We start from the raw sequence: 16465 nt of genomic DNA, 5'->3' as shown, positions 1-16465 counted from the left end.
AATTTTGAAAGAGTCGGCCAACGTATGATAAGCAATCAGCTCAATATAATTGTCTCTTTGCATATCTTGCTACCTTTGACATCAATGACAAAATGTCCAACATATAATACTTTTTATGTTGTGTCGACTCCTCATTTCTTCTCTCTGTTAAGTGACTTGTGGTGCCTTGTTAGCAAATAGTGTGACAATTATTGCATATGTTATTCCTCCCTTATCCTCCACGCAAGCTTCACCACCTCGACCAAGTAGTGTAATTTACCATGGCTTCCCTTCTTATATGCTAGTACCAAGATTACTTTATTAAAATTCCTTGATCTCTTCCTAGCAATTTTTCTTGTCTTAAGTGCCATGTTCTTATCCAATCAGCTGCATTATCCTTCTTACATGCTGTGCCAAATGTATGCTTTGACCACCCTTATAAATCATTCGGCTTTTTTTTAAAGGGAACAATAGGGCATGATGATGTGGTGGCCCTTGTTTTCTTGTGCACTTGAAATCTGATGTTGCATTAGCAAAAATCCTAATTTTTCTTTATTCAAACTCTCTTTTGTTAGTTCTTGGAAAACAATGATAGAAGAGAGGGTTGGTGACATAAATAATTGGCTTCTACACACGCTCCCATGAAATGGGTGATCCCTTCCTTTATTATTGAATTCAAATTCTTTGTAAGACTTTCATGCGCCCAACAAGGTGTTCCTTTCTTTAGCTTTACGACAGTCTAGAGCCTTCTTTTGTCTTTTCCATATCCACCTATAGCGAAGTCGACTCCTTCAGAGTGTACGGCTTTATAAAGGATGATAAATTCAGCTGATAATAATTTCCAACCCCTTGAATTGTAAATTTCACTAAACCCTAAAAGGGAAACTGAAATATTTAATTACAATTTCTAATCGAAAATGTCAAACGCTAACTCTTCAGCACCAAGGCAATTTCTTCATGAAACTGCTCAATGGAATCCAAGGCCTCAAATCCCAAATCTTTAGCACATCGTCGATCCCTGGCTAGAACCACATTGCCTTCTAGGTTTTCATCCATCAGGAAACCATCAGGCTTTTCATCCCTTCATTGAGAAATCTGTCCACAAGTGCAAATCTCCAAGAACAAGAAATAAACAGTTTGGAATAATCCTTTTGCTTTCTCAACCTCCTTTTGTAACTTTTGCAGAACATTTCAGAATTTAAAAATCACTTTTCAAATAATTAATACTTTTGCTCACAAGTGGTATAATATTTTACTTTTTACACCAAACAGTTAAAATATTTAGCTATCAATTATAATTAATTAGATACAAGTTGCCCCCGAAAATATTAATTTCGACAATGTAATTTAATTAATTAAATTATTTTATCTTTGAATGCCTAGACTGAAATTGGGGACATCACAATATGTAGTAAATGATTTAAATTATATAATATAAACAATGAAACTAAAAAATATATTTAAATTTCTCATAATAGGCAAAGATGAAAATACTCATAAATTCATGATTTAATGATTTGTTAAATGTCAGTACACTGAAAATTACAATCAATATTTTATAATCTTCGTCTTGATCTTTATCAAAAGCATCAAAGTCTAACATTTGGTTCAATTTCACTTAAACCACAATGAATAACAATGGCACTTTCACCAGCCATGTACTATACAAGCTATCTCATCTAAAGATGGTTTTTTAGCAAGTTGTAAACAATAATGTCTAAGTCAACACACTCAAGAAGTAGATCTCAATTCTTCGTCACTTGTCATTGTAATCAAGTTTATTATGTGACAAGAGATCCTAATAACTAGAGGGAGTCTAGGAGTGGAGACTCCAATGTGGTTGAGGGGCAGCACCCATTATGGAAGTTCGGGGGCAACACCTCTTGTGGGGGTTTGGGGGCAACACCCTCAATGGGGTCAAGGGGCAACGCCCCTCACAAGGTTCAAGGGCAATGCCCTTGGCACATTCCCTATCGTGATACAAAGTGGGATTGAGGGGTAGCACCCCAGCCACCGATCCCAAATTAAGGCCTTTGAAATGACACAAACCTTCATGATGCATGCAATTTTACAATTTTATCACTTAAGGGCAAAATTATGTATGTAGGCGTTTTTTGTTTATAATTTTTTTTTTAAAATAACTTTTTTTTTTGGACAACTCGTGGATCCCCCTGGGTTCAGCCCAAGTTCGCCCAAGGTACCTCCTAGGCACCCAGGTTTCCTGTGGGTGCTTCACAAAAGGACTCACAAGGAACCCAAGTGCCTGGGAGGTACCTTGGGTGTACCCAGATGTGAACTAGGATTGAACCAATACCCTAACCAAACTAGTAAGTGAACTCAGGGCTAAATAGGTGTAACCGATAACATAGCTAAATAGTCTTGTAAATGAACTTAGCTTGAAATAAATGCTAAGAAGTAGCTTGAGGAGTTATAACAATGCCTGGGGAGACATGATGAATTCACTAGAAGTAGTGTATTGTGGAGTTTGAAGACTTCACCATTCCTAGGAGTTATTCTGAGGTATCAATGCCATTGAGGTCTGAGGGTTTTACTTTTTAATTATCTGATGGTCTGAGGATTTCACTTAGGAATTACCTTATAGTGTTTGAGGACTTTACCAATACAATATCTTGTGAGGTTTATAGCTTTACTTTCAGTGCCTTGTGAGGCCATTATTCTTCACTTTGTGGGTTTTATGAATCATTTCAGTGCCTCGTGCAATTCAAGGACATGACTGTAGTAGCTGGTTGACTGGCTTGGCTATGGTAACTCACTTGCTCTACTGACCACAGCAAATAATTCCTTAAAGATTCATATGATCTAAAATAAATAAAATTAGGCCCAAAAAAACAGAAGTAATAAAGACAACAGAATGACCACAGGAAAATGCAGTAGTAATAAACAATAGTAGAGTTGTAGTATTTATGATTCATTATTCAGAATTTCAGTAAGCATATTGAATTGTAGCCTCAATTTTAACTTGTAGCACTTGAAAAGTAGTCAAAAAGTCAAGAGTCAAGAGTCAAGAGTAGTCTTACTTCCAACGACTGATATCATTGGCCAAACAAGGTTCAGAAGTCAGATACATGAGATATTACCATTTTTTTACATCACTGTCAGATATTAATGTCCCTCTTGTAACAGATGGGGCAGTGAGCCGTGGAGCAGTTGTGTGATCTGGAAAGTATAGAGGGCATGTCCTTCATCAAAACCCTATCCTCTTTGCTGGTTCAAGAATTCGTGATTGCAACTAATGATGTATTGAATGGTGTATTGATAGGATTCCCAAGCATTAAAAATGGTATAATTGCCTTCCAAGTTAGTCTAGTCAGATCTAATATTTGTTTAATAATGAAATATCATAGCAAGTCATGGGAAAAGTATATTAAATTATTAATTATATATGAATAAATTATAAATTTCATTAGCGATACTGGAAATGAACTGATGAGATTGTAAGTGATGTAATGAGTGATTACACTGATTCCTTCTTAGTTTGGTCTTGTTACTTTGTTTTGTCTTTGTCCTCCGTTGGTTTGACTTCTCTATTGATTACAGGTCTCTGCTGGACCATGGCATTAGCGATTCCAGACATTTCTTTGTGGTTAATATTTCCTTGTTATTAGTATGCTGCTTTCTAATTGCAAGCTGTTAATTGACATGTGGCATATTCATATGATAGAATGTCTTGCATGTTAAAGCCTCATCTCTCATAATTTGTGTGTATGATAGAACCATAATTGGAAAAAACTGCAAAAAAACTCGTTAAACTCATGATTACTTGTGGGTTAGGTAGGCCTGTGAGTTATCATTTAATAACTTGGAGGTGTGTTATTGGCAAAAACTTTAACTTGCCAAAAGATTCTGAAATCTGAAGAAAAAATTAGCCACATTTTTATAAATCATTTCAACCCTAAAAGATCTCATTTTTGCATCATTTTCCTCAAGCATTTGAGCTTTTTTTCTTCAATTCAAGCATTTGAGCATCTACCATGAAGGTACATGTGGTGTCAAAGTTATTAATTTGGGCTTGGCAGTGGGAACTTTGCTCCCAAACCCCAAGGAGGGGTGCTGCCCCTTGACCCCACTGGGAAGCTGCCACTCCTAGAACCCCACGTTGGATTTTTAAGCAGAAAATAAATTTTGTTTTGGGCCCATATTTTCCATGGATGAAATTTGTTAAATATTAACATAGATTTGTAGTTTATATCATATGACAATGTGAGGTGAATTTAACTCATCTTTTGACCTATAAATGAAGGAAAGACTACTTAGGACATTTGTACATTCAAGTTTTCCATTTTTGAAAAGATTATTTCACAAATTTATGTGTCTAATGTTCGGAAATTTTGTTAGAGTTTTTGAATTTTTTCGAGTTTGCTGAGTTTTTGCAATTATCTATAGAACCATCATGTGTGTTAATAACTCCTTTCTCATGATTAATGTTTGTGAACAACATCACCTATATAATCTTTGAACCAAGGAGGATTTATGAAGTATGTTTGCCCTCTCGGGTGATGATTAAATGCAGAAGGTAAATGCACAGAACATAATGGAAATATATTAAATAATCAGTCTTTGTATTAATTCAACAGTCCATGTACACCAAGTGCTATCACATTACATTTGACACGACTAACATGATTTTCCCACTTCGAAGGAAAGGTACATAATATATAACAGCCAAAGGGGTGCGACACAACGGTCGCGACTCCAACTACCTACCCGTCGGCTAACTAACTGACTACCGTAATTCATTATTACCGACGACAACATAAACATAATATGACAACATAACATAATGATTATTCCCGACAACATCATACCCCCCAAGAAAACAAGTCGACTCCGGAAGACTTAATACAAAACAGAGGTGAACGGCAGGAACTACTGACGCCAGTCGAGCCCGGAACATATACACTTGCTGCGTCCTTGCCTGAAAACCCTTGTTTGCTACCATCCGATGTTCAAGTGCGGATTTCACCATTATTGCTTCCTTTGACATCACAGTCCTCCTGTGCCTAAACCAAACTTGTCTGCAAAACACGCTTTTCAGTCTCAGCATCCACCAACTGCTACTCAAATGTAGTATCCCTTGCTTATGTATGGAAGAATTGATGATTTTGATTCAAGGAATATTGTCCAACAAGTTACATACAATCTACAACTAAGCACTTTACTGATTTGCAAAGTATATAGGAAACATATATCAATTTAACTACCAAGGGAACAACTCAATTTTTCATCAATACTAGAATTGACATTATGTCAAATAGATGTCATACATGCTTCAGAAATATGGGAGTTTGAAGTATACAACTGTTGTAATTAATTTCTGATCACTATTTCAGACTTTCTAAGATAGACAATGACATTCATTGATACATGAACAAAGATGTAAGTTTGCAACTGATCTCTAAATTGAACCTTGACAAGATAGGATTCCAATTAAGCACACTTGAATTGGCTGAGTACCAATTCCGAAGAGCAACCCTTTAGAGGATCTTTCACCCCCTCAGTTATGCAATCACTTGGGAGGTATCGTTCCCAATGATTCAGCTGAATACTTGCAGACCTTCAAGCTCCACAAATGCTCAAGTAGATGCACTAGAGAAAATAAACTTGGATGCCAAATGAGAGACCCATGGGGTCTATTTATTCACTTTTTAGAATCTTCCTCTAGAAGCCTCTTAACTTTTCTAGAAGTATCCATAACTTTCTAGAAGTATCCATAATAGAATCTTCCTCTAGAAGCCTCTTAACTTTCTAGAAGTATCTATAACTTTCTAGAAGTATCCATAATAGAATCTTCCTCTAGAAGCCTCTTAACTTTCTAGAAGTATCCATAACTTTCTAGAAGTATCCATAATAGAATCTTATAAAATCTCATTGCACTTTTTAGATAAAAAAGTAACTTTATAAAATAAAAAGTGCACCTCAATTTAAAAATATAACATCTTGGCCCCAAATAATAAAATATAATGTCTCCAAGAGCATAATGAGCCATCCAATCATCAAATAAACGCCAAAATGACTCTCTCACCACAACTATCTGCCTACGAGAGTCTGGAATAGGCAAATCCACGTAAAGTGTCATGTCATACTAAAGAGGGGACATGACATCAAATGATACTGTCTCCCTAGCCAATTTGTCCGCAATAGCCACCCGTGCTACTCTCCGGCATCCAACTCCTGGGTACGCTGAACTAAGTCTCACGCGACTACTGCCTCCAACCTGGTGGTCAGCTCCTCTCGAGCCCTCTGTGCATCCACCAAGGCAACCTCACGTCCAGCCGAGACATACTCCGAGTTCCTCAAAGCGTACCAGTCATGCCTGGAAGTGGCCACAACCCTCTGGCACAAAGGCTAGGAGACACCTCAAATCCTCCATCACACTCCCCAAAGGTTGATAACTGAACTGAATAACTCCCTGTTGTCGTACGACTACACAGATCTATAATGCCTTCCCGCAACTCTGTTTGTTCGCACCCTCCAAATCCGTCTCCCTCTACGGCTTATGGCCGCCCGCCAATGCTTAGCTTCAGGCTTCTTTCTCACAGTACGAAACAACCCACACTTACCATGACTTCTCAGATGCCCTTCGCCCAACTCAAAAAAGTGTATTGTAGCTCAAAAATAAACTGGGGGTTTGGGGGCAGCACCCCCAGTGGGGTCTAGGGCAGCGCCCTAGCGGGGTCGAGGGGCAGCGCCCCTCGCGGGGTCCTGGGGCAGTGCCCCAAGTGCGCTCCCTGCACCAATTTACAACCCTCAGAACCATGCGAAAGTCCATGGCGCACAACAATTCTATGATATTGTAAGATGCCAAAACCCTACTTCTCCACTCTAAATTTTCAGTGTCCTGGCTCCAAACTCCAGTGAATCATTTCATTTTAAATCTAGTCATCGTCGTCGTTTCTTTTTGTTTTTTTTTCACTGTAATGCCCCCGATGGCACCCCTGCCATACAACCTCCCTATACGGTCAACAATAGCACTGGCACCTCCGATCATGCAGCCACCTTCCCGTGTCGTCAACACCCCTCCACTGTACGGCGGACCACTGACGGCGGAGTGGCTGCGTGTGTTTGTGCGGCTGCGCGTCTTAGTCTTTGCGTGCGTTTTTTTGTTTTGGCCTTTCCGCACAACGATGGTTACCACTGCATGGTGGTCACCACCGCCGGTGGCCCACCGCACGGTGACCACCGTCGGTGGTCCACCGTAGGGTGGTCACCGTCGGTGTCGCCACCACTAGTGGTCCCACCGTACGGTATTTCCACCGTGGTGCTTTTGTTTTCTTGTCTTTTTCTTTTTCTTTTTTCTTTTTTTTTAAATAACTTCTTTTTTTTTTTCCAGCCATACGGTCAACGGATCCGTACGGCCATACAGTACTCTTTTTTTTTTGGTTTGATTTCCTAATTTAGTTGTCTAGAGAGTCTTCGGCTCGGGTCCCCTGTCTCTGGGATTGCCCTTCATCCTTCTCGGTTTGCCTCGCCCGAGAGTCTCCCGTTTTGGTCCTGTGCCTGGCGAGTCGCCTCCCCGGCCTCTCGGGTCCCCTTCCATCCTCTCGGGTCCCCCTTTGGACTCTTGGGTGTCCTTCCAGCCTCTCGGGTCCCCTGCGCGCTTCTCGTGGTAGGGTTTCAATTTGAACCTATTGGTGGCAAGTTTATTTTCCATGGCCATCCGAAGACCTGGAACCACAAATTCTACAGGGACCACGGTCTCCTTCCCGTACATAAGAAGAAGAATAATAAAGATTTTGAAGGCTGCGGCCTTCCACACAAGGTTCCAATCGTTGCCGACACTCTTCGGATTATCTACTTCGCCAGGGTTTGGGGCGTATCCCTTCCAATATTCTCTGTATACGGTAGGGAAGACCTCCGGATCGGCAGGCTCCTCTATCTGCAACATGTTGCAGTGAAAAAGTTCGTAGTCCTCCATTTGCCAATGGAAGAGCCCGTTAAGTGAGCATACCTCATCTTCAGAACATCCCTCCAATTCGAGCACCCCTTCACTGTTCGGCTCCATCGCATTCTTGCCCTTGCTTTCATCGGGACCCCCTTCCCCTTTATTAGAGTCCTTTGAGTCTGAGTCGGAAGAGGCGAGCTCTTCACCAACATTTTGGGTTTGTAGGTCAATGGTATATTTCCGCCCTCCCTTCTCCATGGAAAGTGTATTTTTCTTCCAGTTGTGGTTTACCCTTGCGGTGATCAACCATGCTCTCCCCAGGATGGCATCATAGCCCTTCTTTTGCAAGGGAATAGTCGGTGGCTACTCTTGCTACAGGAGTTTACATTCACAATAATTGTACAGCCAGGAAAAAGCCATGTCATTGCTGACCAATTGTCGCGGGTCAGGTTCGGAGAGCCGCTAGAAGGGGTAAATGACAACTTTCCAAACGCCCACCTATTTAAGATCGCAGTACTACCACCATGGTATACTGCTATCGGGGAATATCTCTCCACCTCTGTATTCCCCCAAGGCATGCCATCGGGAGAGCGAAGAAAGCTTGTGTTGAGAAGCCGCACGTTCCAATTGATTAATGGGTTATTGTATAAAATGGGGCCCGACGAGGTGTTACGTCGATGCGTGATGGAGGAAAAAGTGCCAAGCATCCTGAGGGAAGCACATGAGGGGCCCATAGGAGGCCATATGGGACCGGATACTACAGCAAGAAAAGTGTTGCTAGCAGGCCTATGGTGGCCCACATTGTATAATGATGCGAGAGAATGGGTAGTGGGGTGTGATACCTGTCAGAGAGCAGGGAGGCCGATGAAAAGGGATTTCATGCCCCTCAACCCGTCGCATGCTCAAGAACTATTCGAGCGCTGGGGGCTAGATTTCATCAGGCTGCTCAAAGTAAGCCACACTAGGAGGTGTCGCTACATTGTGGTAGCCACCGAATATTTAACAAAGTGGGTCGAAGCGTGAGCCCTACTAGACAACACGGCGTAAGCACAGCAAGATTTATCTACAAACAAATTATTATGCGGTATGGGATCCCTATGCAGCTGACAAGCGACAAGGGCGGTCATTTTGTGAACCACGTGATTAAACTCCTTACTACAGAATTCAAGATTTTTCATTCACTATCTAGCCCATACTACCCTCGAGCCAACGGGCAGGCCGAGGCTACCAACAAGGTTATTGTGAGCATGATATACAAGTCGTGCGGTGTCGAGGGAGAAGACTAGGAAGAAAAGTTACCTTCGATCTTGTGGGCCTACCGTACAACCTACAAGGTGACCACAGGCCAGACTCCGTTCCAGCTCATGTTCGGGCAAGAAGCTGTGGTGCCAGCAGAATTCATGGTACCAAGCCTTCGCATTGCAGTGGAGAACAGACTCGGGGATATGGAGAGTCTGAGGGAGAGACTGTATGCCTTAAGTAGATTAGACGAAAAAAGAATGATGGCACAATGGGCAACAGAGGCAGCCCAGCAAAGACAAAAGGTCTGGCACGACAAGCATCTTCGGCGAATGAAGTTCACTCCTGGGCAACTAGTGTTGAAATACAACAGGAAGAACGAAATCAGCCCAAGAAAATTTAAGGTGCGCTGGCTAGGGCCCTTCAAGGTACGTGAGGTCAATACCAACGGGGCGATTAAGTTGTGGACGTTGGATGGGAAGGAGATACCAGATGTCGTCAATGGATCGAAATTAAAGATTTATCATGAATGGAGGGAACTTGGACCCTTTAGTCAGGCTCAGTTCGCCAAAAAATTTTTTAAAAAAAAAAGTGGCCACCGTACGGTGGAAAAAATGAAGTGGCCACCGTCCGGTGGAACCATCGAAGGTGGCACCACCGTGCGGTGGTCACACCGGCGGTGGATGCCACCAAAGGTGGTCACTCGCACAGCGATAAAACCCTCGCACACACCGGGCAGCCGTGCACACCGCACAGCCCCGAACACCACAGGAAGAAGGAAGGCAAAGGGAAAAAGGACCGCCACAGGTAGACCACGCAGCCACACAAGAAAAAGGAGGTCGTTACGAAGGAGCCTAAGACCGTACGATTTTTAAAACAGGAATTCAGTTATATAGAGATTAATGGATTTAGTAGGGAAAAGAAGTTGGAAAAAATAGCTGCACACTTCCTCCGGTAGTAGCCAGAGGGATAGCAATACTAGGGTTTTACCATCAGGCGTACGTGTTGCAGGAGGCACCATGGATGCCAGCGCCCAACAGAAGCAGAAGCCGAAAGCACCACAGGCTGTCATGAGTGCTAAAAATACATTAACACCACAAAATATCACTTTTGAAGGCCTGAATGGATCGGAGTGCCGGAAATGGTGGCAGGACACCCTCGACAATGACCTGGTGAAGCAAAACCTCCGTAAGGAACAAGTAGAGTGGGCTGTTCGGATGCCCGTGTTTCCTATCCGCGAGTACGAGGGTGCCCTACGCTTCATGGTGGACACCTTCGACAAGCACACAGGCACGAGCACTTTTGAATACCTCGGGAGGGATGTTACCATATCCTTCAAAGCAGGGGACTTCACGAGGGTATTCGGCATTTCGGGCAGCCAGGGCAAGAAAATTGAATTGAAGGCCAAAAAGATGAAGTGGGAGGAGGAGCGGTGGATTAAATTAATCTCCCGGAACTTGACGACAGCAGAGTTGGATAGCGTGGCTAATGCCACAAAGGGTCGAGGAATCCGTAAAACTTTTGTTGCAGAGGGCCACTGGTGATGCATTATGGATGTCATCAAGAGCAGATTGACAGGGTCAGGTAGGGCGTTGGACATCGCCCTCCCTCAGATTATGCTGATGAACGAGTTGATGAATGGCATCGTGTATGATTGGGTCGCGTTACTCATTGAGCGCATGCATGAGTTTTTGACGCTGCAGCATCGCACATTCTATATGCCTCACTACGCTATAGGGTTGTTCCTGGAGGCCACGTGGGAAGCAGTGCTAGAGGACGAGTTGGAGGTATGGCCACAGGGACCGTTGGCAACAGCTGAGCCTTCAATAATGTATTGGAGGCACTCTTTCGCGAAGCGGAAACGGGCGGCAGATACGGCCTCGGCCTCAGGGGAGCCTGACAGTGGGAGGGATTCCAGCAGTACGAAGGATTCAGAAGCGGAAGATGAGGAGGACGATAGCAGCCGGGTGACGGAGGAGCTGGTACGAGTCCTAATTGCCCCACCCCTGCTATCGACGAGCATGCCTGTGCCATCATCTGGAGTGGGCGACACCTGTATTCCGGCCTTTGGGCAGAGCCGTACGCCTGTTACACTTAGTCCCCTCCAGCACGAGCACCAGGGAGCATCACTGGGCCCAACCACGGCGGCACTTACGGAGGACATGGCAGAGTTAGGGACAAAGGAGTCACCGCATCGGGTAGTAGTTGTCGAGGAGGGGTTGAGGGAGGTCGTGGATACGGAGCCCCAGGTGCGGTTGGACGTTGTGGGGAGTGACGCAGTGGTGACTGTTTTTGCGGCATTGTTGGAGGAGCCAACGACAGCGGTAGTAGAGATGCGTGCCGACCCGTCGATCATGGCTATGCAGAGCTAGCTCACACAGTGGTTTCAGATGACATTGGCACAACCGGAGGGAGCTGTTGTATTCTCACCGTGTCGAGAGACTAGAGCAGAGGTAGTCGACTTGGATGACTCATCAAGGGAGGCACATGGACTCACAGTTGGGAACGAGGCGGGGGAGGTCGCCTCTGTTGGGCAGGCGCTAGGAGATGGTACACCTTCGGTGGCGGAGGAGGTACCTTCACAGCAGGATACAGTTGTGTCCGTTCCACCAGGGACTTCACAGCCTTCGGCGCAGTCAGGGGAGGATATTGAGACCTATCTAGCTGACATGGCTGATATGGTGACGAGGGGTAGGCAGGTGGTGGCCGTTGCCCAGACGCAAGCATTGCAGCAGGTGGTGGTGGAGCTAGAGCAGATCTTATAGTTTATGCGGGTGGGCTGCCCAGCAGCCTTTGCTACCTGCTTTGAGTCTCAGGGTTGGCCGACTACTGAGACAGAGGAGATGCTCCAGGCTTGGAGGCTGCGTCAGCTCGTTGTGGAGAGTCGGGTGACGGTAGTTGTCCGTGAGATCGAGCAGGTCTACCGAGATGCCTATTATACATTGAGGCGTACACAGCAGGAGTCTGCGGTCCGCGAGGCTGCACGAGTAGCGTTGGAGAAGGAGATGGCTAGTCAGCAGGCCTCCTGGGCAGCCGAGAGGGCACAGTTGTTGGCACAACTTGAGGTGGCCCGAGCAGAGACGGCTGAAACCCGGGTAGCGAAGGCCGAGGTAGAGACTCGTCTGGTGGCTGAGCAGAGTGTGTGTAGCCACGTGCAGCAGGAGTTGGATGCCGTCAGTACCGAGAGGAGTCTGTTGCAGACTCAGTTGGTTTGCGTGACGGAGGCAGCGAATACAAAAGAGGAGTTGCTGGAAGCCGCACACATGGTGAAGACAGCTTTGGAGAAAGTATTGGTGGCGGAGCGGGATGTGACTGCACGCACTTAGCAAGTGTATGAGCTCCGTGCCCGCTTGGCGGCCCAAACACCGGCATCTCCCCCTTCTTCTTCAGGGACGCTTCCTCAGCCCCCTCCCTAGTTTTTCTGAGATGTCTATTGTATAGGTTGCATTATCTCCATTTTTGTTGTAAGTTGCCTGGAGACGACTTTTCTTTTGGGGGGGATGATGTTGGCGGCATTATTGTACTAGTTAATTATGTATAATTGTTTTGGTTAGTTGGCAACCAAGGGGTGGCAGTTGCGGTGTGACGGTTGGCGCTCGTACCCCCTCGGTATCCTTATATACTTTAGAATGTAACTTGCAACGACAGCAATTAAAATGAATAGAACATCTCTTATACTTTGTCTGATATTTACGACATTATTCTGCATTATGTTTCTTATGTTTTAAGTTATTCACCCGAGAGGGCAAACAAAGTACAATCTATGGTGGAAACAAGTGTGGAATAAATTTTCTTTGCCCAAATGCAATTTTTTCCTATGGCTACTTCTTCAAAGTTGATGCCTTAATTGGGATAATTTATGCAAGCGTGGTTTCCATGGTCCATCCATTTGTGTACTGTCTTAAAGTGAAGAATGTGCTACTCATCTTTTCTTTCAGTGTTCTTTCTCTCCTGAGATTTGACATCTGTGGTGGGGAATTTGGAATCAGGCTTGTTTGCATGCTACCTCATTGGCTGACTTTTGGGGTTTGTTGGGTCAGCCTCTTGTTAAGACCTCTTTTCTTTAGATATCCTGGGCTATTGGGCCTACTTCCATTTTATGGCATCTTTGGTTGGAAAGGAATTGTAGGATCTTTCAAGGTGCGATGTTGTCTGTCCAACAATTATGGGGGAAAAATTGTCCACACACCTCAAGAGACTGTTTCAGCTAAGTGTGATCTTTCTAGTGTAGTGGGTCCTAGTGATGTGGATATTTCTAGAAGGTTTAATTTCTCTACTTAGAGGACTGCTACTTCTATTGGTGCAAGAAGTAGACAACCAAAGCGAAATATTGATCATGAGGGGCGATGGCTTCCTCCTCCTCAAGGAGTTCTGAACATAAATAGTATTGGATCTTCTAGGGGGAATCCTGGGCATGCTGGTGTTGGAGGTAATGGTAGAGATAGTGCTAGTGATGTTCAGTTTTTCTTTTTCATCTATAAATTGTTTCACATGAATAACTTCACAGAGGCTCTTGCCATTTTGTATGCTATGGAGAGGGGATGTGTTCTTAGATGGAAATGAATTATTTGTGAATCTAATTCACAAGTCTTGATTTCTATGTTGAATGAGCAACGTTTGGATGTTGCTAATTGGCATTTAACTGCGATTATTCGGCAGATTCTCAGCCTCTAGGTTTTTTGACTCTAGTACCTTTTCTCACATTCCCTGAGAATGGAATAGAGTTGCGGATTGTCTGGCCAAATGGTGGGCATTTGATCAATTGCAAGGTTGGGATGTTGAAAATAGAGGAGATTTGCCTTTGGATTTATCTCATCACTTTGATCAATTAGTTGTTGAGGATAAGGCTACTTAATTGATTTTTCTTGTTGGGCCATTGGCCATTTCTGATTTGTATTTTCTGCTGTGAATAATAAATTTTCACCCTTTGTGAAATAAAATAAAATCAAGAAGCAAGCTTCATGGTGCAGTTCTCAAGGTTATATTGCGGATAACGGCACCTTATCATAGTAGGGGCCCAACGTTAGGCTAGGCTATCCGGGGTATAGGGCGGGGGGTTTAATTCCACTGGTTCTCAGCCGGACTTCCTTCCAAAGCTGCTGGCAAATGGAGTTCAAACAACTGTCTTGGATCAGGGTAGGGCCTGACTTCCTTCTTTCCGGAGAAACTGATTCAATTGCTTTTGATTGTTGTTTTATCAATTTCTCATGCTAATATTTATCATTGGTGTATCACAATTTGTCGGTTCCATTGCCCCACGATTATTCTGAATGCAGTGCTTTCCTTCCATGTGTTATATTTTAATTGTGATATATCCTCTCCTCAAATAATGAGAGTGGGCCCCACAAAACTAACTTGGACCCTTTTTCACGATATGACAAAACCCTTAAAAGGGAAAGGGTAAACTCAAAGAAAAATTCAATTCACCTTATTTTAAATTAATAGTTTGCTTATATAGAGTTCTTCAAGAAACATTCTCCTGCACTTTATGCTTCTTGGAAATACAATCCGGCATACTTGGAAATTCTAGTTTTCCTTACAATTTTACACTCTAGCTTGCCAAATCATTATACATTTTATAATTGTTTGTGGAACAGGTTGATCTTATAAAATAATGTTTTTTATGATGATGGAATCAAATATGCCTCTCATGAGATCAATAGAATGTACAAGAAACCTCTTGCATATGTAGAAGCAATGCTCTAAGAGCTCTTGTTTTTTTTTCATTGGATCACAGAGAAAATTACTTAACACAGTATGACATAAGATTTAATATTCTCGGAAACAAAATACCATGAGCAGTAACTTTATCTCTCATTATATAATGCAAATCCAAACTCCAAATTTAAGTGATAAACAACTGTATGGTATTTTGGTTCACAGTCAAGAAGACCAAAGCAGGGATACCCTCACAATTTAGATGGTTTGAGTCTGTGTGATCAAGAATATAAGCAAGGAAAACAAGGCAGGGGCTAACATCTTCAGCACACAATTAGGAAGATTGAAGCGAAAAGAGAAGAGTGAGAAGACCATGATGAATGCTACGGTCTTCCAGGCCAGTATAAAGAGACTAAATCAAAAGACAGGGTAGGTGTTATAGTCAGGCAACTTACAATGGCGCTGGCCTTACCACAGGTGAAATTGTTAGTGCAGCAGACATAGACTTTACCTTCTCTAACAGGACTGCATCTAAAGATCAAAAACTTTTTCCTGAAAGACGAGCTTATGATAACAAGTTGTTTATGTTTTTGTAATAAAATTGATTGTTATCCTAAATACTCAGCTAATATGCAGAAAAATATGTAGTCAACGTTTTCTCACTGTAGTGAGAACTACATAAATATTTGCTGAGAACTTCTGTTGAACAATAAAAGTATGTTTGTTATTTGTTGTGTTCAATTCATTGTAATGACAGTTTTGTGGGCAAATTGGCAGGTCGGAGGGCTCAAGAAGCAAATTCAGTTCCATGAGTTTACAAGCAATGGTGTCACAAGAATATCCTTTAGTTGCTATTTGTAACCCACCTCGTACCTCCCATTTGTTTTCTCCTCCATCATATATTTTTCTGTTTATCTGTTTCTTCTACATGTTTAGAGATATTCAAGCTAAATTCAATAGCCACAAGTTTTCATTAGCATCAGATAATCTGGATAAGGATAAATTGACTTGAGCCATATTGTAAAGTCACTCAAATTACTTGTTACCGTTAATTTTCATTATAGATGAATGATAATATGTCAAAATGAATTATATATGCTCTCTAGATAAGAAGCTTAGCTTCTATTATGTTTACCGTCTAAATGCTTCCATCATCCTTGTCATTTTCATATTTGAGCCAAATGAGTTCTTACCATGTAGTTTACATCTCCTAGCGTAATGCAATATAAACAATATTGATCCTTATTGGAAATTTCAACATGAAATGAAGACAGCCTTTTACATAGATGCTTAACTAGCAACAATGCTTGTGAGCATTATTTACGTTAAAATATTGTCTTACTAGTGTAGGTACAAGTATCCTTATGCCTTGGTACATGTGCTAGGTAATGAGTAGCAAGTTGTGAGTTTATTTATGTCAAAAATTGATGTATCAATAATCTATGGTTTAGCGACACTCCTATCTTTAGCTATTGAATCATTATTGAAGGATTTGCCTAGTTATATTTATAGGCACCTCTTGTTAACTCACTATGCAGATGAAGAGAAAGGGGCATGCTTATGATCTCTAAGCATCTCTTAACAACTAGCCATTGAATACACATGGAGTGCAAATTTTCTTGTCCATGATTAAAATGTTATGTGAATGCCATTAATTATGAGTGTCTTTATTTAATAAAATATCAA

The 16465-nt window shown here is 42.6% G+C and overlaps 1 protein-coding gene across 3 annotated transcripts in view; it reads left to right on the top strand.

Annotated features, from left to right (window-relative positions):
• The window catches only part of LOC131031023 (uncharacterized), a 235747-nt gene extending 219762 nt beyond the window's left edge, over positions 1-15985 (top strand). For 2 of the 3 annotated variants that reach the window (XM_057962026.2, XM_057962027.2), the window contains one exon: positions 15557-15985. In XM_057962026.2, coding sequence (XP_057818009.2) covers positions 15557-15791 — 235 coding nt within the window. In that variant the 3' untranslated portion in view covers positions 15792-15985. Of the gene's footprint in view, positions 1-15004 lie in introns of all 3 variants that reach the window. The other variant, XM_059218121.1, reaches the window with a different exon arrangement.
• Positions 15986-16465: the final 480 nt, after the last annotated feature.

Source organism: Cryptomeria japonica, chromosome 3, assembly GCF_030272615.1.
Source record: "Cryptomeria japonica chromosome 3, Sugi_1.0, whole genome shotgun sequence".
In the NCBI taxonomy this organism is placed as follows: Eukaryota; Viridiplantae; Streptophyta; class Pinopsida; order Cupressales; family Cupressaceae; genus Cryptomeria; species Cryptomeria japonica.
This window is presented reverse-complemented; position numbering and strand designations above follow the sequence as displayed.